Raw genomic sequence first — 21,483 nt, forward strand, 5'->3', positions numbered from 1 at the left:
AGAAAGTGAAATGGCACGTCTGAAGGCTGAGTGACCAAATTATGAATAGTTAAATCATGTATGTTTGTTAAAAATAAGACTATTTAGGCTGGGTACAGTGGCTCACGCCTGTAATCTCAGCACTTTGGGAGGCTGAAGTGGGTGGATCACGAGGTCAAGAGATTGAGACCATCCTGGCCAACATGGTGAAACTCCGTCTCTACTAAAAATACAAAAAGTAGCTGGGCATGGTGGAGTGCACCTGTAGTCCCAGATACTCAAGAGGCTGAGGCAGGAGAATCGCTTGAACCCAGTGGGTGGAGGTTAAAGTGATCTGAGATTGTGCCACTGCACTCTAGCCTGGTGATAGCACGAGACTCCATCTCAAAAAAAGATAAAAAAGACTATTTAAATAAAGCTTATATTTTAGGAGAAGATAATACATTAAATAATGACTAGAATATTTACTCGGGATTATCCATTTGTTTTTTGCTACCACTAAATCCCAAAGTCATGCTGCCTGACTTTGGTTCATTACACATTAAAACATTTACTGTTTTATTTGAAAAGCCTAGAAATGAAGGAGAAAAAGTCAGTAGTCAAGCTGAAGATCTCCTAGCTAATAACACCTTAATAACAGATGTATGGCTTTAACTCCTTTATGTGGACACCACACATGTATACACATGTATACACACACATGCATGTATGATCTCCCTATTTTGTCTACTCCTTACCAACACTGAGAAATAGGTAGTCTTTTGAAAATAAGAAAACTAAGTATAAAAGATATTAGGTAACTTAACAAATATATCACATACTACTAGAAGTCCAAATTAGGATTTGAAATCAGGTCTGACTTTGAAGCCTTGCTTGTTCCTTGCTAATGAACTACACTGACTGAAGGAAACAAAAGATGAAAATCAACAACAGTAACAAATGGTATGTGAGTGGGATATGAAGAAATCGCAGGCAGCTCAAGTTATGATAATTGCACAACCACTTTACTTAGACATTCTGAAACTGGACAGAAATCTTGGAGTAAAAGACAGAACTGCATAATTTAAGATCCTTTTCAGTGATACTTTTCAATCTTCTATCTGATTTGATAGCAGTTTTTTCATTTTTATACTTTATATTTTGAATTTACTTATATCATTTTATTTGCAGAGTGGTGATAAATATTTAGTTTTTTAAACAGAAGAAAGGCGATGTAGATCCATCTTTCACAAAATGATTTTCTGCTGCTAACAGGTATTAAAGAAGGTATTCTATTTTCATGAATAGAAGTTCTTTGAAAATAATTCTGAATTTGGAATGGGAGTCTGAATACAAAATAAGAAAAAGTCTGTAGGTAATATAATGGATTTTTTTTACACGTTTACCTTCTAAAAATAAAATATATCAAAAGACAGCCTACCAAGCACACACTTACCAGTTTTGCATTTTCCTGCGTTTGTGCTGCTCTCCATCCAAGACTGAGAATCAGTAAGAAGGTGGCTCTGAGACTCTCGCAATGGTTTTGCAGGAAACTGATGGTTTTCGGGACTGAATAATTGAATAATAATCATCATAAGTTAATTTTTGATAGTAAAGTTGATTTGTTTCTCAATGTATAGAACCCAAATCACTTGTGATTCAAGATGATTGCAGGAGGTACCCAAAATAATGTGGGGAATACAAGAAGAAGGCATTAAATAGCACTGACTCGCGGTGAGAAAAGTGTTCTCTTTTCAGTCTCTTCCTTCTTCTGATTACAATAAGATGACAATCTGTAACTCCAGCAAATCTCCATTTTTAATACAGAGAATAGTCCTCAGTCCCAGGCTTTAGCAGGTAGTTGGAATTTAATAATAGTATTTTATTATCAATTTTATGTATTTACTTATTTTTGAGACAGAATCTCACTCCATTGCCCAGGCTGGAGTGCAGAGTTCCAGTCATGGCCTCAACCACCTTGGCTCAATCCTCCCCCTTAGCCTCCCGAGTATCTGGGACCACACCACCGCCCTCAGCTAATTATTTTATTTTTTGTAGAGTGGTCTCCCTGTGTTGACCAGCCTGATCACAAATGCCTGGTCTCAACTGATCCTCCTGCCTCAGCCCCCCAAAGTGCTAGGATTACATGGGTGAGCCACTACACCTGGTCTATTTTTAAAGTTATATTCTATTTATAGAAAGTTATGCCAGTTTCTCATTTATGAGCGTGGTATAAACTTTGGTTTAAAAATAAGCATAAGTGCCAATTTAAATAGAGAAAAATATTAACGTTGTAAGTAATATATGGACATGGAAGAAAATATGAATGTGACGGCAGGAAGACGAAGTTGAGGAAAAACTGACCTGCATCTTCTAAAGTGGCCTAAATGGTCTTGAACAAAATGTTCTCTTATCTTCTTCTATAAAACTGAAACAACGAATTTCAGCAAACTATCTCACAGGTTATTAAAAAATATTTGAAATTATCAAGTCTTACAAACCCAATGTTCAGTCCCAGAAACAACAAATTTGAGCAAACTATCTTGTAGGAATATTAAAAATCATTTGAAATGATCAGATCTTACAAATCCAATGTTCAGGTTGGGGAGTGAGGCGTCTTCTAAGAAGATTTTTCTTTTTCTTTTCTTTTTTTTTTTTTGAGACGGAGTCTTGCTCTGTTGTCCAGGCTGGAGTGTAATGGTGTGATCTTGGCTCACTATAACTTCTGCCTCCCAGGTTCAAGTGATTCTCCCGCCTCAGCCTCCTTAGTGGCTGGGATTACAGGCATGTATCACCATGCCTGGCTAATTTTTGTTGTTGTATTTTACTAGAGACAGTTTCACCATTTTGGTGAGTCTGGTCTTGAACTCCTGACTTTGTGATCCACCCACCTCAGCCTCCCAAAGTGCTGGGATTATAGGTGTGAGCCACTGCACCTGGCCAAGAATTTTCTTTAAAATTTAGGTAGAAATGCCACACATCAACATATTGGATGGCATAAAAAATATAAACAAAAATATTTCACTTAGGAAACACTGACATAGAAACTATTAATGATGTTTCAGAATGTTTCAAAATAGCAAATAGTATTCAAAAGAAAACACTACTTAAAATTATTTCAAGAATAATTTCACATATTTGAGTTCAATTATATATAGCAACTACTATGTTTTTTAAGGATATATGGGTATGCTTTTTCTCCTTAATTATGTCATATCTAAAATTTTAGAATACTTCAATTTTGTGCAGCTTTAACAATTCCTTATTAAAATTTTAGAGGTAAGTCTTAAAAAATAGAAAAGGGTATATCTCCACACAGGTTTAAATATGCTCATATAAAAAATCTTACTTTAATTTTTATCATTCTTCAAGAAAGGGACCATATAACAGGTACAGAAGACTAACTAGATCCTGGTTTAGGAACTCTGAAGATTCATTACCACTACAGGACTCTAGCAAAGGTCAAGAATCCATTCATTCAACAATACTTATTGAGTACCTGTTACTTTAATAAACAAAGTTTTTGTTCTCATGGAAATTTCACTGCAATTGAGGAAGAATAATAAATAAATTATATATCTCTATCTATCTATTTATCTATCTGGAGAGAGAGAGAGAAAGGTGATAATAAGAGCTATGACAACAGAAAAAAAAAAAATCAGGCTGGACGCCGGGACTCAGGCCTGTAATTCCAGCACTTTGGGAGGCTGAGGCAGGTGGATCAATTGACATCAGGAAGTTTGAGACCAGCCTGGCAAACATGGTACGACTCCATCTCTACTGAAAATACAAAGATTAACTAGGTATGGTGGTGCACCTATAATTCCAGTTACTGAGGAGGCTGAGGGAAGAGAATCGCTCGAACCTGGGAGGTGGAGGTTGCAGTGAGCAGAGATCATGTCACTGCATGCCAGCCTGGGTGACAGAGTGAAACTCTGTCCCAAAAATAAAATAAAATAAAAGGAAAGGAAAGGAAAAATAAAAGGAGAGAGAGAAGAAAGAAAAAAAGAAAAGAAAGAAAGAGGGGGAGGGGAGGAGACAACAGAGAGGAGGGGAGGGGAGGGAAGGAAGGGAGAGGAGGGAAAGGGAAAGGGAAAGGGAAGAAGGCAGGAAGGGAGGGTAGGGGAGGAGAGGAGAGGAAAGGAAAGGAGAAAAATTACATTAACAGGAAGTGGTGAAGAAAGTTACTATTTTACAAAGGGTTATCAAAGATTGCCTCTATTCTGAAGTTACCGCTGAACAGAATACAAATGAAGAGAAGACAGACCACTCAGATCTGGAGGAATGGTAAGGAAACCTACTTAGCAAGTACGAGGCACTACAAAAGGAAAATGCTTCGTCCATTTGAGAAACAGCAAGATCTGTGGGGTCTGAGGATTGTGAGTGAAAGGAAAGTCAAAACGAATGACATCCAGGCCAATGTGAGAGGATTGCTTGAGCCCAGGAGTTTGAGGCTGCAGTGAGCTATGATCACACAACTGTACTCCAGCCTGGATAACAGGCTGATAATAGAGATAGCTATTAACTTGTTTTAATAGGGACAGTAAGACTCTCTAAGAAAGAAAGAAAGGGAGAGAGAGAGAGGAAGAAAGAAAAGAAAAGAAAAAGACTGGGGTCAGATCAGAGAGTCTTGTTAAGTGATGGTAAGGACAGTCAGTAGCTTTTATTTGGAGTAAGATGGGAAACTAACAGCTTTCAGCAGAAGAGTGACACAAGCTGACTTATATTTTGAATGGAAAATAGACTGGAGTGGGGCAAAAATATTAGATCAGTTAGAAAACTACTGAAGTAATCCATGGGAGCAGTGTTGAGGACTTGGACTGGAAAGCCGCTTTGTAGGTGGGAAGAAAGTATTCAGATTATAGATGTCAGAGACATCTGCTAGGATTTGCACATGGAGTAAATACAAGGTAATTCAAAGAGGGGAATCTAGAATGACTCCACAGTTTCTGGCCTGAACACCTGGGAGAATGGAGGTCCCTAACACTGATATATGAAAGAATGGAGGAGAATCTGGTTTAGGGTGGTGATGACAGTACACATGGCTGGGAATCTCAAATTCAAAGTTCTGCTTTGAATCTGTTTAGTTGGAGACGATTTTTAGGTGTCCAAGTGGGTGTGTCTAGTGGACGGCAAGATATTCAACTCTGGAATACAGAAGAGAGCAGAACTTGCCACACAAAGTTTATATGGGCTAAACATGGGAGATGGTAGAATTCTGAAGAAGAAAGAGACTTCAGCTGTCAAAATCTGATCTCAACATTCAAAGGAAAGGAAACAGAGGCCTCAAAAGACTACTTGACCTCTTCAAGATCACCTAGTCAGGTAACCATGTCAAAACTAAGAGTTCTCCCCAATCTTATGGTACCCTTAGTGGAAGGCGAAATACTATGTCTAAAACCAAAATAATTTCTTAAATTATAAAAAAAAAACACAAAGGGCAAAAAAGTATTATAAACTACTATTAAATTTTGTAAAAGCTTTAAACATATTCTGAATAATTTATTAAAACTAGATTTTTTTCTGCATTAAGGTATATGAAAAACCATAAACATTTAGATCTGTGGGATTATGGCATGACTTAGTAAAAAACTCTGATACCCTTGAATGTCCCTGTGAAATGTATCAACTGGGCCCCTTCACTAACTAGTAGAGTCTGGCCTATACAGAGCTCACTCTAGGGATGGGGTAACAAATACCTTTCAATTCTTTTGACAATTTAAAACGATTTTCAATTTAAATTCCTTTTAAATTTAATTCCCAATTTAAAAGGGCAGAAGCAGGAAGATCACCTGACCCAGGACAGTCATGGCTGAAGTGAGCCATGATCATGCCACTGCACTTCAGCCTGGGCGACAAGTGAGAACCTGTCTCAAAACTAAAACAAAAACAAACAAACAAACAACAAGAACAAAAAGGACTTTCGGATAGCTACCAGGAACACTGCTTTGAGGTTTATGGGGTCACTCCAGGCTCCCTAGGAAAAGGTACTGTGATCAATGAGAAATGTTCAATATGGAGTGTTGGTGTGGGCCTTGTGTGTGCGGCACTGCAGCAACTAAGTAAAGCTCTAACATTTAATAAAGAATGATATTATGGTTGTGCTTTTGCTGTTGGCTTTCATTTAAAAATCAGAGGAACGGTTGTACTCAAATGTGTCACAAAAATATAAACATTGATATTTCAAACCATTAAAAATTCATACATAGCATTTTAAAAGTTTAAGTAGTATTTTTCCTTTTGCCAGTTAGTAGCAAGTTCAGAATCAAATGTCAGTCTTTCAGTGGCCATCCTCAAATTCTTGATAGTCTGGAATCAAACAAACTTAAAACTGGAACAAAAGTCTCCAGACAATGAATTTCCAAGTTTCTTGGCTTCTCTCTCTAGAGAAATGGCTCAGATAATCCCCAGAGGTCTTTCAAGAGCAATAAGGCCATAATATACATTCTAATGAAATTGTCAAGAAGGTGTCAGGGGATCCATTTGATCTCCAAAAGCCTGATTTCTTTACTCTAACAGTTATCACAGAAAGGAAAGACATGGCAGGTCAGCGTCAATATTACCCTGTCTGCCTACCTGATGTATAGAGAATACCTTTTTACTTGTCACTTAGATTAATAACAGCATTTTACAAGTATAATTGAAGTTCCCAATGTATCCTTCTTCAATCATACTTTCTTTTTTCCCTCATTTCAGGTAGAAACCATTGCAGTGAATTTTCTTACGTTCTTAATTTTTTTTCAAAGGAACATATAACCAAAAGACACAATATGGTATATTATTTATAAGTAAGATGAAAAGAAAAATATGAGATTACTTTTTTGCTGTGGAATTCAGCCCTGCGGGAGTAGATGGTTGTTCAGGATCCTGGTTAACAAGGCAAGTTGGAAAGGAGCAGCCATCACCTAGACTAGAATTAAAATAAAAACTTAGAATGGAACAAAAGAAAACAGGGTGAATCCTTGTTAAAATGCTCATGTCTGAGAGCAGAACATGGTATATTATAGGCAAAAAAATGTGTATCAGACATTGGCTTCAACATAGTGATTAGGAAGATGAATTAACTAATTTTCACATTGATAGTGTAGTGAATCATACTTCTAAAAAACAAGAGTTCCTACATAGAATTACAAGCCTATGGAACTAGACTCTCTTCCTGAAATTATCTTTTGCCACATTACTTTCATTAGTTTAAAGCCTGAAAATTTTCACAAAAAAAGTACCTTGAAAAAATGGGTAGCAACCAGTACTTCTTCTCATCACCAAAAACTTGCCGCATGTTTTTACTGAAACCCAAGCTGAATCCATTCTTATCTGTTCCATGTCGAAATACTGGACTTCTGAATGCCTCTACAAAACATGGTAAAGCAATCACGTGAGTAAAGAACATATTTACTAGTAATCATGAATATTTAGCAATAATTAAATGAAGAAACTCTGAAAATCAATGGCTAGCTGACTGTGAGTGCTTATGTACCTATCAACAGCCCTGAAATATAGGTTGTCCATTCTGTTTTAAAATATCGTAGGATATATCTATTTTAATTTTAAAATAAACCCTTTTTATTATAACAGTACATGTGCATCATAGAAAATTAGAAAATACAAACTAGCAAACTCATTAAAACTGCATTTTCTGGTCTTCTGGATCTTTTGGTCAACAGATAAATGAATGGATCCACAGATATACATACACATATCTCCAGGGTTTAAAAAAAAAAGAGACTATTCTTCACATTCATTCTACAACCTTTGTTTTTAAGTAAATCCATTTTCCTTTTTTTTTTTTTTCTGAGTGAGTTTCACTCTGTTGCCCAGGGTGGAGTACAGTGGTATCACAGCTCACTGTAGCCTTCAATTCCTGGGCTCAAGTGATTCTTCTGCCTCACTTTCCCAAGTAGCTGGGGCTACAGGTGCCATGCCACCATGCCTGGCAAAGCATTTTCCAATTTCACTGAAATTGCTTCTTGGCTAATAAAATGTTTCCAACTGACTATAAAATGTACTTTAAATCTAGTTTGTCCAAACCAGGATCCAGTGCAGAACCATGTACTGCATCTGGCCATTCTGCATATGAAAGCTGGTTCAGAGAGGCTCTTGGACTTGCCTAAGGTCACACAAAAAATAAATGACAGAGTGAGACTTGAAGAAGGTCATTAACATTCCTTCAAAAATACATTTTTTTTCTTGCATCATGCTGAAATGCAAAATCTAAAATTTTATTTTTGGAGTATGAACATGGAAATACATGATTTTTATCCATTATATTAAAAAAAATCTAACTAGCAGAGTTAGGCACTATGAAAAAAAATGTGGTCATTTGCAAGATCCTTAGCATTCTTCATTCTGGGATATATAATTTTTTCTAAAACATTTCAGCGAACCATATTATCCAGGGGAAGTACTTTCAGTGCTACAAGTTAAATCTAGAAGTTTCCAGAAGTTAAAAACTTCTAGAAACAATTAATTTACTTTTGAGAATTATAATTTGAAATAAGATTCCCAGGCTTAGAAATTACTTTATTTTACCAATATTTTCACCCTAATAGTATTTGGTGTCATGATTTCATTTCAGAATTCTGTAACGTAATGATTCATTTCAGAATTCTGAAAATGAACATTAATTGTCTATTCACTATAATTAATCCTCACTGCATATTATAATAACTGAAGCTCGCAGCTTGGAGTGTCCTTTATGATCATAAGCATTTGTAGTACTGGTTACATTCTGAAACTCCTAACCTTAGCCTAGAAACTCTACATAGCTTAGTCCTTGCTTACGTCTCAAACCTCATTAATATATTTCTCAACTTAAGCTTCCTATGCTTCAGCCACATGGCGTGTTTCTCAAATATTCCTAGTTTTTTTTCTTTTTTCCTGTAGGACCTTTTATTTGCAATTGAGGTGAAATTCACAGAATGTAAAATTAGCCTTTTTAAAGTGGACAATTCAACAGAAAGTAATATATTCATGATTTTATGCAACTTGTCACCAATATGAAATGTCTAACTATTTTAATCACTCCAAAAGAAACTCCATATCCATTAAGCAGTCACTCCCCCTACTCCCCTGTCTTCTCATTCCCTAGTAATCACTAATGTGATTTTTCTCTATGGATCTATTTTGGATATTTCATAAAAATGAGAATATAGTATATAATCTTTTGTGATTGGCTTCTTTCACTTAGCATGTTTTCAAGGTTCCTACTACATATGACATATATGTAGTATGTATCAGGACTTCGTTCCTTTGTACGGTTAATATTCCATTTTATAGATATGCCATATTTTCTACATCCTTAGATGGGCATTTAGGCCGGGCGCGGTGGCTCAAGCCTGTAATCCCAGCACTTTGGGAGGCCGAGGCGGGTGGATCACGAGGTCAGGAGATCGAGACCATCCTGGTCAAAATGGTGAAACCCCGTCTCTACTAAAAATACAAAAAATTAGCTGGGCATGGTGGCACGTGCCTGTAATCCCAGCCACTCGGGAGGCTGAGGCAGGAGAATTGCCTGAACCCAGGAGGCGGAGGTTGCGGTGAGACGAGATCGCGCCATTGCACTCTAGCCTGGGTAACAAGAGCGAAACTCTGTCTCAAAAAAAAAAAGGGGTAGATTGTTTTGAATAGTGCTGCTATGAACAGCGGTATACAAGTATCTCTTTCAGTCCTATTTTCAATTCTATTTGGGTATATACCCAGGAGTGGAGCTGCTTGTTCATATGGTAATTCTAACTTTTTTTTTTTCATAGAAAGTGATTTATTTAAGGAGAGAGAAACAGGAGAAGAAAAGAGAAAGAAACAGCTAACTCTCACACCGAGTGAGAGAATCGAGAAAGATGGAATCCAGGAGAGGAATGCAGCTTCCACACTGAGTGGAAGGGAATAGAGAGAGATGGAGTTTAGGAGGGGAAGACAGGCTTTCACGAGGGAGTGTGGAAGGGGACTCCAGAGGGGAAATCCAGGAGAGAGAAAAACAGCTTCCACAAAGGGAGTGTTCGTGGAAGGGGACCCAAACATGGAGTCCCCTATGTTTAACTTTTAAAAGAATTGCCAAACTATTTTTCACCAGGTCCCACCATTTTATATTCCCACCAGCAACGTAGGATGGTTTCAATTTCTCTACATCCTCACCAAGACCTTATTTTTAATTGTAGCCATCCTAGCGAGTGTAAAGTGGTACCCCGATGTGGTTTTGATTTGCACTTTCCTAATGACTAATGATGTTGAGCCTATTTTTCTGTACTGGGATTTACCACACAATAAGTAAATGACAGAGTGAGTCTTGAACAAGGTCATCAACATTCCTTCCATAATACTAAATATTCTCTTTGAATAATGCTGAAACGAAAAACCTAAAATTTTATTTTCCCCATTTATATATTTTCTTTGGAGGAAGGTTTGTTTAAATGTCTATTCAAATTCTTTGCCAATGTTTTAACTTGGGTGTTTGTATCTTTTTGTTGTTGAGTTATAAGATTTCTTTGCATATTCTGGATAGTAGGCCCTTATCAGATAATGAATTGGATGGAAATATTCTTCTTTTTCTGCAGATTATCTTTTTACTGTGTATTTTAATGCATGTAGATTTTTAATTTTGATAATCTAAGTTACCTATTTTTTCTTTGTTGCTCATGCTTTTGATGTTATATCTAAGAATTCATTGTCATATTCAAAGTCCTAAAGATTTATCCCTCTATTTTTTTTCTAAGAGTTTACAATTTTAGCTCTTTCATTTAGGTCATTGATCCATTTTGACTTAATATTTGTGAATGGTAGAGGTAGAGGTGCAAGTTTTTTTTTTTTTTTTCTTTTTTTTTTGCCATATGGATACTGAGTTGTTCTCACGCAACTCAAAGATATTATTCTTGGGAGGCCGAGGCGGGTGGATCACGAGGTCAAGAGATCGAGACCATCCTGGTCAACATGGTGAAACCCCGTCTCTACTAAAAAAATACAAAAAATTAGCTGGCATGGTGGCGCGTGCCTGTAATCCCAGCTACTCGGGAGGCTGAGGCAGGACAATTGCCCGAACCCAGGAGGCGGAGGTTGCTGTGATCCGAGATCGCGCCATTGCACTCCAGCCTGGGTAAAAAGAGCAAAACTCCGTCTCAAAAAAAAAAGATATTATTCTTTCCACATTGGATGGTTTTGGCACCCTTGTTAAAAATCAGTTGGCTAAAGATGTATGGGTTCATTTCTGGACTCTCAATTCTATTCTATTTATCTGTACATCCATCCTTATGCCAGCACCACACTGTTTTGATCACTGAATGTTTTATAGCAAGTTTTGAAATCAAGAATGTAAGTCTTCCAAGTTTGTTCTTTTTCTGGTGAATATTGTTTTAATTACGTGGGGCCTCTTGCAATTCCACATGAACTTGAGAATTGGCTTTTCCATTTATGCAAAACAAAAGCCTTTAAAATGTCACTGTAAATACACTTTGGGTATTATTGCCATCTTAACAATATAAGGTCTTGAAGCCTATGAACATTGGAAGTCTTCTTTAATTTGTTCAGCAATGTTTTGAGTTTTCAGTGTATTATTCGTGTTGCATGCACCTCCTTGGTAAATTTATTTCTAGGTATTTTATTTGTTTGGATGCCTTTTCAAATGGGGTTTTCTTAATTTCCTTTTTGGATAGTTTATTGCTAAGTGTACAGAAATATAAATGATTTTCCCCATACTGATTCTAAATCAAGCAACTTTCATATTTTGCTTATTAATCATTTTTATTATGACTTCCTTAGGGTTTTCTATACATAAGATCACGTTATCCATAAATTAAAATAGTTTTACTTATTTCTTTTGGATACCTTTATTTCTTTGACTAATTACTCTGGCTAGAACTTATGTACAATGTTGAAAAGGAGTAGTGAAAAGGGGCATCCTTGGTGTTTCTAATCTCTGATCTTAGAAAAAAGGCTTTCGGTTTTAACACTATTGTGTATGATGTTAGGTGTAGAAGTCTCACAAATGCCCTTTATCTCCTCTTCAAGTTGAAGGAGTTCCTTTGTTTTCTTAGTTTAAGTGCAATTTTTCTTAATCATAAAATAATGTTGGATTTTGTTAATTACTTTTTTTGCATTAATTAAGATGATCATGTGTATTTTTCCTTCATTCTATTAATGTGGTATATTACCACTGATGGATTTTCATATACTGAACCACTCTTGCATTCCCGGGAAAAATTCCTCTTGATCATGGCTGTGTTTTATCCTTTTAATGTGTTTATGGATTCAGTATGCTAATATTTTGTTAACAATCATTCCATTTATATTCATATTGGTCTCTAGTTTTCTTGTGATGTCTTTGTCTCTGACTTTGGTATAAGGGTAATGTTGGCCTCATAGAATCAGTTAGAAAGTATCCCCTTCTCTTCTAATGTTTAGCAGAGTTTGAGAAGTTAATTCTTCTTTAAGTGTTTCACAGAATTCATCAGTTAAGCCATTATGTTCTGGGCTTTTCTCTTTGTTGTGCGGTTTTTTTGATTACTGACCAATCACTTTATTTCTTACAGGATCTGCTCTGACTTTCTATTTCTTCTTGAGTTAATTTGATAGTTTGTGTATTTCTGGAAATTTGTCCACTTTATCTAGGTTGCCTAATTTTTTGACAGAAAGTAGTTCATAGCATTTTCTTAGCCTTTTTATTTCCATAAAGTCAGTAGTAATGTCCTCACTTTCATTTCGGAGTTTTGTGATAAATCTCTTTTTCTCTTGCTAGCCAAGGGATGTCATATTTGTTGATATTTTTTTAAAAGAATCCACTATTGATTTTATTGTTTTCTATTTTTTAATTCTCTATCTGTACCATCTCCTATCTTTATTATTTCCTTTCTTCAGCTGGCTTTGGTTTTACTTTGCTTTTTTTCTAGTTCCTTAAGGTATGATGTTATCAACAGAGGTATTTCTTTTTTTAATATAGGTATTTCAGCTATGCATTGGCCCTCTAAGCACTGCTTTTGCTGTGTCTGATATCTGTATGGCTTTCAAACATAGATGCTATGGCTTTTTTCCTAGAGCTGACTTCTTAGGTTAAGTACTTTTTGTTCTGATAAGTTCTCCCCTGATCACTCATTCTACATAGGCTCTCTTCCACCATCCCCAGCCTTTTATGCATAGCTCAGCATCCTACTTATTTTCTTCGAAGCACTTTGCATTTTGTAATCACTTTAATGTTTGGTTATTAATTTTTGTGCTCCTAACTAGACTGTTTTGCCCCTGTTCACTACTGTATATATATATAAGAGACGATCAATAAATATATGGAATGAGCAAAGCTGCATGTGTGTAAGTGACATATTAAAACAAATGAGGGAAATACGAATGATTTTTACCATTTCAGGACAGGTTGGCATTTAATCACATAGCAACTGTCAGTGAATGTTGGTATATGTATTTAAAGTTCTCTCAACTACAATAATTGGATACTCACCTAATGTAGATTTATTTTTGCTGACTAGCCAACAATGATAGCCAAACAGAGAAGACAAGCTGACAGAAAACATAGCTGCAGCAAAGAATAAAAACATAATATGGAACTTGGCTTGAGTATCAGGTAGACCATTCTATAAAGAAAGGAAGAAAATAAAATGTTTTGTCAAAGGGATATGTATTCCCCTATTTTATAAGTAAATTAGTAAGTTTTTGCTTAAAAATTTTCTTAAATCCAGACATGAAAAAAGATATGTGGCTTTATGTTAAAACTTTAGGAAAAATACGTATATATTTCATCAGATTAAATGTTTACTAGAATATGAATATATATGAAAATTATATTAAAATTTAGAATGTTTTTTGTAACTAAATCACAGAAAATTTATGGCAGTATATGTATAAACTGTAATAGTAGGAAGTAAACTAAATGGAACTATAAAATGTAGTTTTAAATTTATTACCTGAATATGTTTTGTTAACATACTACAGATTCACAAATGTTTAAACAGTTTTATTATAATGCCAGAAAATGAAGGTTAACTGGCACAATTTGGCTACTATTCTTATTGATGTTTTATATTAATTACTACAAACAACAGCATCAACTAAATGAATACATGTAACAACACACTCACAATAATGCTTCAATCTATCTTAAATAATGGCACCACAGAAAAGATCAACACCAGTGCATAACACCTGTCTAAAATAAATCTTAATATCCATGGGCTGAAACAGTCCATCTCAAAGAAAACCCATTACACTCTCATTGTTTATAATGCCAAAGAGACCTGAAGGGCTCTAGAATGGAGGGCTTGGGGCTATGGACACGTAGTGAAACACCGCGGCTGCCAGGAGGTGGCTCTTCTGATAAACTGTCCTCATGTTTTAATACCCTGTAGTATCTGACAGATTGATACAGGTCACAAGACCTCACTGATAGTTTTCGACAGCAACAGTAGTTTTTGATACACAGTGAAAATTTTGGTTGTTCCTTTTCAAATATATTTGTGGTTTGAAACTAAAATCATCCACAAGAATGAGGAGCAGTGAGGTAATGTTCTAGACATTCTTTAGGGATCATTTTTTAAGCTAAACTCTGAACGAATCCTTGAGGGCTAGCAGCAGGTCTCTTCACCATGTCCTTCTATGCTTAGCAAGATAACTGGCATGTAGTAGGCATTCAATAACTCTTTGGAATTAAATTTGGTTCAAATCTCACATAAGTGACCTAGCAATTTAGAAATTCATAATAAAGACAATTTAATGAAAACAATAAATCAATCCTGGCAGCAAATAAACTGCTTTTTACTGTCATTTGGTGTTCACAAGGAGAAACTCTGGATATTTTAAATCCTCAATTTTGATTTATTTTTGCCTACATTAAAAATATATAGTGTTTAAAGCTAATCAAGCAGTACTGAATAAAAACTCAGGACATTATAGGCATAAGGACATTATAGCCATAACAGTTTAAAAGTAATCTTCTTAAACATAAGGAAAATACTTATATTTTTAAATACTGAAAAAAATCTTATAGAGTCATCAATTCTCGTTATTCGCAGTACTATAAAGTTTTATAAAGTTGCCACAAACACTGAATGTGTGAATAATGAACCACTGCTCCTAGGGAAAATGCAGGGTTAGGTTTCCATGAACTTCTGGTCAAAGCATCTTTGACAACTGACGAATGTATAACCTTGTTTCATGTGTGTTTCTGCTTAAATAGACCTTATTTAATATACAGTATTGATTTGTTAATATACAACTCATAGCTAACAGTACTATAACTCGTGCCTGAATTAAGCTTATCTAACACATGTATTTTCTCCACAAGTCCCATCAGTTTAAAGAAAACTAGTTTAGAAACACTAGAACACACTTTAGCACTACACTTGAAGACCTTTTTTTGACAGCAAAATCACCAACAAAAAGCACAAAAATGCAAAAAAAAAAAACATGGCACTAAATAGACTGTGGAAAGCACACTTGTTTACAGTATGAGAGCTGAAGCAAGAAGGCAAAAGCATCGTCTTGTTCAACCTCAACTGGGAACGGGCACCGGGGCAACTCAATGTTTTTGCCACTCTGCACAGGTCTGCAGATGACCATGAAAGCTGTCAGTACTGATGTGGGGGTTACAACTACATTTTAGTAAGTTAATTAACAAATACAGAATCTGCTGAATAATGAAGACTAACTGCATGTCAATGAGCTCTAGTCTATAAAATCAGTGTCTGAAATAATTCTGTCCTGAAAAGTCTGTATTATCTATTTTTGTATACTAAAAAAGTTACCAAGTTAATGACTTACTGTCCAAAATTTGATAAAATACTGTAAATCTGTTGCTGCAATAAAAAGGCAGTAGAGCAGAGAATAAGCCAAGAAAAGGAGGAAGAACTTGTAATTTGAAAATCCAACACAATTGTTCACCCTGTAAATAAAACAAAAACATTTCCAATGAGGTTTACATCTTCAACCTACATTTGCATATGCTCAAGGAAGCGTTTAGCTTCCTCTCACTTTTAATTTATTGGCATTTCTTTAAATATGACTCATGATTTCTTTAAGCATACAATCATTTAAAATCTATTTCACTAAAAAACATGTTTATATTTACAAAACATGATATCTAATATTTCTTTAATCAGTCATAAGCAATGTAACTGCATGTAATGTCAAATTATGCAATTATATGCATTCCTCAAAGCACAGAGCCTGTGAGACCCTAATCCGGCCAGGCAGATTAGGTGAATTTACTAAACCCTTCCTCTATGCTATCTTTGGGTTTGATTTTCAACTATGATTAATTAAGTTAAAATCTTTCAAGTGTTCCCAAATTAAATGAAATTTTTCACAAATTATTCTCTGCATGGCATCACTGAAGCAAGCAGACTGCCAACGTCTATTAAATGGGAACTTTAAGAAAAGAAGTAGGAATGGCCGTTAAGACAGCTGGGTCAGAATGCCCATTTGACACTAAATAATGCTGTGGCCGGAGAAAGTGAAATCATCTGTTAGAATTTCATTTTCGTGGCTGGGCAAGGTGGCTCACGTCTGTAATCCTAGCACTTTGGGAGGCCAAGGTGGGCGGATCACGACATCAAGAGATTGAGACCATCCTGGCCCATCCTGTCCCAGCCTGGTGAAATCTCATCTTTACTAAAAATACAAAAATTAGCTGGGCATGGTGACGCATGTCTGTAGTCCCAGCTACTAGGGAGGCTGAAGCAAGAGAATTGCTTGAACCCAGTAGGCAGAGGATGCAGTGAGCCAAGATCACACCACTGCACTCCAGCCTGGCAACAAAGCAAAACTCAGTCTCAAAAAGAAAAAAAAAAGAAGAATTTCATTTTCTTTATCTATAAGATAAGCACTCTGAGGTCATTTCCAAAATTCAGCTCTAAATAGGCTATAATTCCAAATATGGAAATTTATAAATCTCAGTTCTCACTCCAAAGTGAGTGGGAGATTACTCAAACTATCATATCAATAAACAAGTACAAATACAATTCATTTTTAAGCTCATTTTCTTTCTCTTAAAGATTTTCCTTTTAAACATTATTTGTTTATATTCAATTTTACTTAAAGTTTTGGGATACAAGTGCAGGTTTGTTACACAGGTGAACTTGAGTCACAGGGGTTTGTGGTATAGATTATTTCATCACCCAGGCATTAAGCCTAGTACCCATTAGTTGTTTCTCTTAGTCCCCTTCTTTCCACCCTCCTCCCTCCAAAAGGCCCCAGTGTGTGTTGTTCCCTCTTCTGTGTCCATATGTTCTCATCATTTACCTCCAACTTAAAGGCTCACTTTCTTTCTATCGAAGTTTTTAATTTCCTTTTTATAAAGACAAGGGCATTACTGAATGACCTTGTGTCAATGTGATACAACACCCATGCAGAATTAGCTAATGATTTCATATGGAGAAACAAAACATGTTCTAGGTAAACATCCTTCTTATGTTGTTTAAGTTCTGTGTAAAACACAGCTATTGGCTCTGTTTCTGGGAAATTGCTTTCTGACTTTAAATTGGAAAAAGGACATAATATATTGGAAGAAGTGTGGCCCCTGAAGTCCAAAAAAAATTTCCTTTGTGACTTTGAGCCCACTCTTTCTCTTTTCTGAGCCTCATTTTTTTCCCCTTTAAAATGAGACAAATAATTTCTACTTCTTTCTGTCACTGTTAAAAGTGTTACAGATTATATGCATGGCCTCTAGAACATAATTGGCACTCAATAAATCAAAGCTCAAATAGTTTGCTTTTATTTGTGTTACCTAATCTTTGGCAAGCATGTGAACATATTATTAATATTATATACTTAATTAACTAAAATTTTATAGTAAAGGAATAAAACACTTTGATAGAAAACCCAATAAATCAAATAGTATAAAATCTGTTTTAGTTAAAACATAGTATGACATTGAACCCCAGAATTCTGGTTGGTAATCTTAAGTGGCCAGAGGAGAGATTGAGAAGTCATTGAAAAATAAAGAGGTATTGTTGATCTAATGTTTCAAATGTTCAAAGGTGACAGATGTTAAGGTTCAAGAGACCTGTTTAAATTACCCATATAAAAAGGTTGCCACCAGGTCTGAGAACATCCTAGAAGTTTTTAAATAAGTGACTGTTAATTAGACTAATATGTTCACACCAAGCCTGCAGAAAAAGACTTTCTATGTATTCATATGGAAACATTTCCAGGAAATATCAAGTGAAGAAAATAAAAAGAAACAGATTCAGTCAAAAGTGTAGTTACTTCTACTAAAAAGAAAGGGGGGGTATGGAGGCTATGCACACATACACACACACACACACACACATACACACACACACACACACATATTGATATCTGAGAAGTGCCATCGCATTAACAACACTGGTTCTCTGTGTTTAGGGGAAGAAGGTGGAGAGAAGGACTGGGAAGAACATGTCCACCTGCTTTATTTTTGAATTTGGAACCAAAAGCATGCTATTAGCTATAGACTTTTTAATTTAAAATTTTAATTTGAAATGAAAAAATTAAATATGATGGCTGCTTCATTCAGCTAGCACCAAGTGAGTATTAGGCCCTTGGCATCAAATCCTGCACAAGTCAACATGACTGCTGCTTTCTGCAAGGGAGTACCCAGAGCTACGATAGTGGCGAGGACAGTGGATTCAGCAACGGAAGTGATGGGGAAGTGAACAACTTGACATAGACATTAAAGGTATCTATCAGTCAGTTCATTCACCTTCTCACACTGCCACCTAAAGGCGGAGCAACAGCACGTAGTTATGCCACGTGAATCTATTTTCAAAAATTATAGGGTCTCATTTCTGTTGTTTTCCTTCACTTATTTAACAGGATCTGTGAAAACTGGAAAGTCTATCAAATTGTTAAGTTTCTCATGGGGCCAAATTAACTCTTGATTTAGAAAAAATACTAAAATGGCAAACCTCCGCCTCCCAGGTTGAAGCAATTCTCTTGCTTCAGCCTCAAGAGTATCAAGAATTACAGGCATGTGCCACCACACCCAGCTAATTTTTTTGTATTTTTAGTAGAGATGGGGTTTCACTGTATCACCAGGATGGTTTCAATCTCCTGACCTCACCATGATCTGCCCACCTTGGCCTTCCAAAGGGCTTGGATTACAAGCGTGAGCCACCGCACCTGACCCAAAAATGCCATTCTCATAGGAGTTTACTAGCTTGACGGCTTTAAAGAAGAAAATCAAGGTGGAGAAAAGAAAGGGGTATACTGGTGAGAGATACAGGATACGGTCATCTATACATTTCCCTAGGAATCTTTCCTGCTGCAAAGAGAACCATTCCCTACATATATTTCACCTCGTACCTACTGTGGACTTGTGGGGATGTCTACCTTTCTGTAGGGTCATCCCTGGAAGAAGGCTTGAAGAATAAGTATTACTCATGCCCAAATCCAACCCAGCCAGCAATTGGGGCATGACAGTCAGAGACATGTATACACCAAGATGAGGGAAAGGAAGGAAAATTAACCTTACTATTCAGATATTTCAAAGAATCCTCTATTAAGTTACCTAATTTTGGGACTTATAAATACTAGCAAATACTAATGAATTCTAAGTGGGAACTTTTTTTTAAACTTATCTGTGCATTTGTGTATTTGTGTAGTTGCTTTTCTACTCCTTAAGTTTTGTGTAAAATAATTGTTAAAGCTTTAGATGACTTAATTCTTTATTAGCACCTTCCAGTGAGGTACTATGTATAATTTACATGTACATCTTTGTGTATATTTCTGTGACGTATTTTGGAATCTCTATATTTATGCACATGCATCCAAAGAAAACACTTTGTTCTGGGCTAACATGCGATATTAACGTTTATATTGTTAACCTACTGGTTTTAAAAGTATTTCATGGAAACTCCCCTAAATAAAGTCTCTTTTAAGTTAATTAAACAAATATTAGAAACTAAATCTGAAAGTTCCTCCTGTATAGACTAAAGTTATATTTAATTTATGATAAAATTTACATGGATCAATGATTCAATTTATTAGCATTTATAAGGGACACAAACTTGTTTAAGAATAGAGCCACACTCACCATGGGCAATGATGATCCATCTTCAAAATACATCTAAAAAACAAAGTAAAACACAAAACCCAATACCCCATGAAATTACAATAATATTAAATTATAAAATAAAATATAAATTATGGTTAGTTCAAAGAGTTGTGGCAAGTAAAATATTGCAAATTATTTACTTATCTAAGAATTGGATAATGGCAGAAGTTCTCACGTAAAATAAACACTAAATCCAATTCATTATAATAATATAACTTTAATTCAAAATACACATGCTTAAGATGCAAAGCAACTTATTTTCTAAAAACAGTACAATGTACTAATATACAATTATCTTATGCTAAAGAAAGTACAAAACTGCAATAGATTTACAGAAGGTCTGGATAAAACTTCTCCTTCAGCATCAATCCTTAAGCCAAGTAATACTGCCTTTGGAATATATTAAATATAACAACATCTGACTGTCATGAAGTCAACTGAGTTATCTTTATAAAAATGAAAAACACTCATAGACCTATTTCCTAAATCGAACTAGCCAAGTCAGAACTGCTAAAAATCATGTACTTCATCGCATAGTGAATCTGGGGAAAAACTGACAGTTGACTGTGACCTTAAGCCACACTGGTATGAATGCAAGTGGGTTATACCAACTATATTTCCTAAATAAAGGGCTGAGAAGCAAGAATATGAAGAAAAGAAGATAATCAGGAAAGCAGTGAGAAAAGAAACATAATGAAGAAAAAGACCACCAGCATGTAGATATTTTAGAAGTTAAAGGTTCTCTTACTTATCACAGACGGAACAGTGATGGCAGCGATCTGGTTTTATAAGTTGGCATCTGTCACAATATCGGATTGCTAGGGACAAAAAGCTCCACTTAGTTTTAGAGTTAACACTGAATTGAATATGAAATTAAATGGGTTTTATCATCTCTCCAAATTTAAATTTTAAAACACATATAAAATTTAAATTTGGTAAAAAATAAGATATTTGATGCTGTTTGAATGCAAAAATGGAAGGACTTGCCTACAGCCATAGTTCTCTGGAGGTTTAACAAGAACAAAGAATCTCCCAAGGAAAGTTTTTTAATGCTTTTTCAATTGTCAGTAGTTATAATAAGGCTCACAAAGGGTACAAACATGTCCATTTTAATCAAAATAAATAGAATGTCTCCCTCAATTAAACCAATTGATTTCCTGTACTTTGCTATTTATCAAAAAAAGTTTTAAATTAGACTAGGAATAAGAACACCAGATTATGTGCCGTTTACTGTCACTAGCTTTGGAAACTCAGCAATAATTTATTTATGGGGGGCTTAAATTTCCTCAGTATTTGTTTAGACTTACAAGGTAAGTATACCTAAACATATATAAGCACATCTCTGTCTTTGTAGGATAAAACCATGTCATATTAACCAAGAAACTACCACTTGATGATCAAAAACTAGTGAAAATAAACAGGATAAAAATTATGTGTTAGAGTTAGATTCAATTATGATTCTAAAGTGAGTCAGAAACAAATATTAGTAATAAAAAATCTTT

The 21,483-nt window shown here is 35.4% G+C and overlaps 1 protein-coding gene across 5 annotated transcripts in view; it reads right to left on the bottom strand.

The window, feature by feature from the left end:
• Window positions 1-21,483, bottom strand: part of ZDHHC2 (zDHHC palmitoyltransferase 2) — a 75,240-nt gene that overhangs the window by 8,854 nt on the left and 44,903 nt on the right. For all 5 annotated transcript variants that reach the window (XR_013525560.1, XR_013525562.1, XR_013525561.1 and 2 more), the window contains 7 exons: window positions 20,730-20,799; window positions 19,961-19,993; window positions 15,709-15,829; window positions 13,394-13,526; window positions 7,182-7,308; window positions 6,776-6,868; window positions 1,415-1,527 (listed from right to left, as the gene is read on the bottom strand). Coding sequence is in view for 2 of the 5 variants with exons in the window: in XM_035270205.3 (XP_035126096.2) it covers window positions 1,415-1,527; window positions 6,776-6,868; window positions 7,182-7,308; window positions 13,394-13,526; window positions 15,709-15,829; window positions 19,961-19,993; window positions 20,730-20,799 (690 nt within the window). In the remaining 3 variants the exon portion in view is untranslated. The remainder of the gene's footprint in view (window positions 1-1,414; window positions 1,528-6,775; window positions 6,869-7,181; window positions 7,309-13,393; window positions 13,527-15,708; window positions 15,830-19,960; window positions 19,994-20,729; window positions 20,800-21,483) is intronic.

This window comes from Callithrix jacchus, chromosome 13 (genome assembly GCF_049354715.1).
Source record: "Callithrix jacchus isolate 240 chromosome 13, calJac240_pri, whole genome shotgun sequence".
Taxonomy (NCBI): domain Eukaryota; kingdom Metazoa; phylum Chordata; class Mammalia; order Primates; family Cebidae; genus Callithrix; species Callithrix jacchus.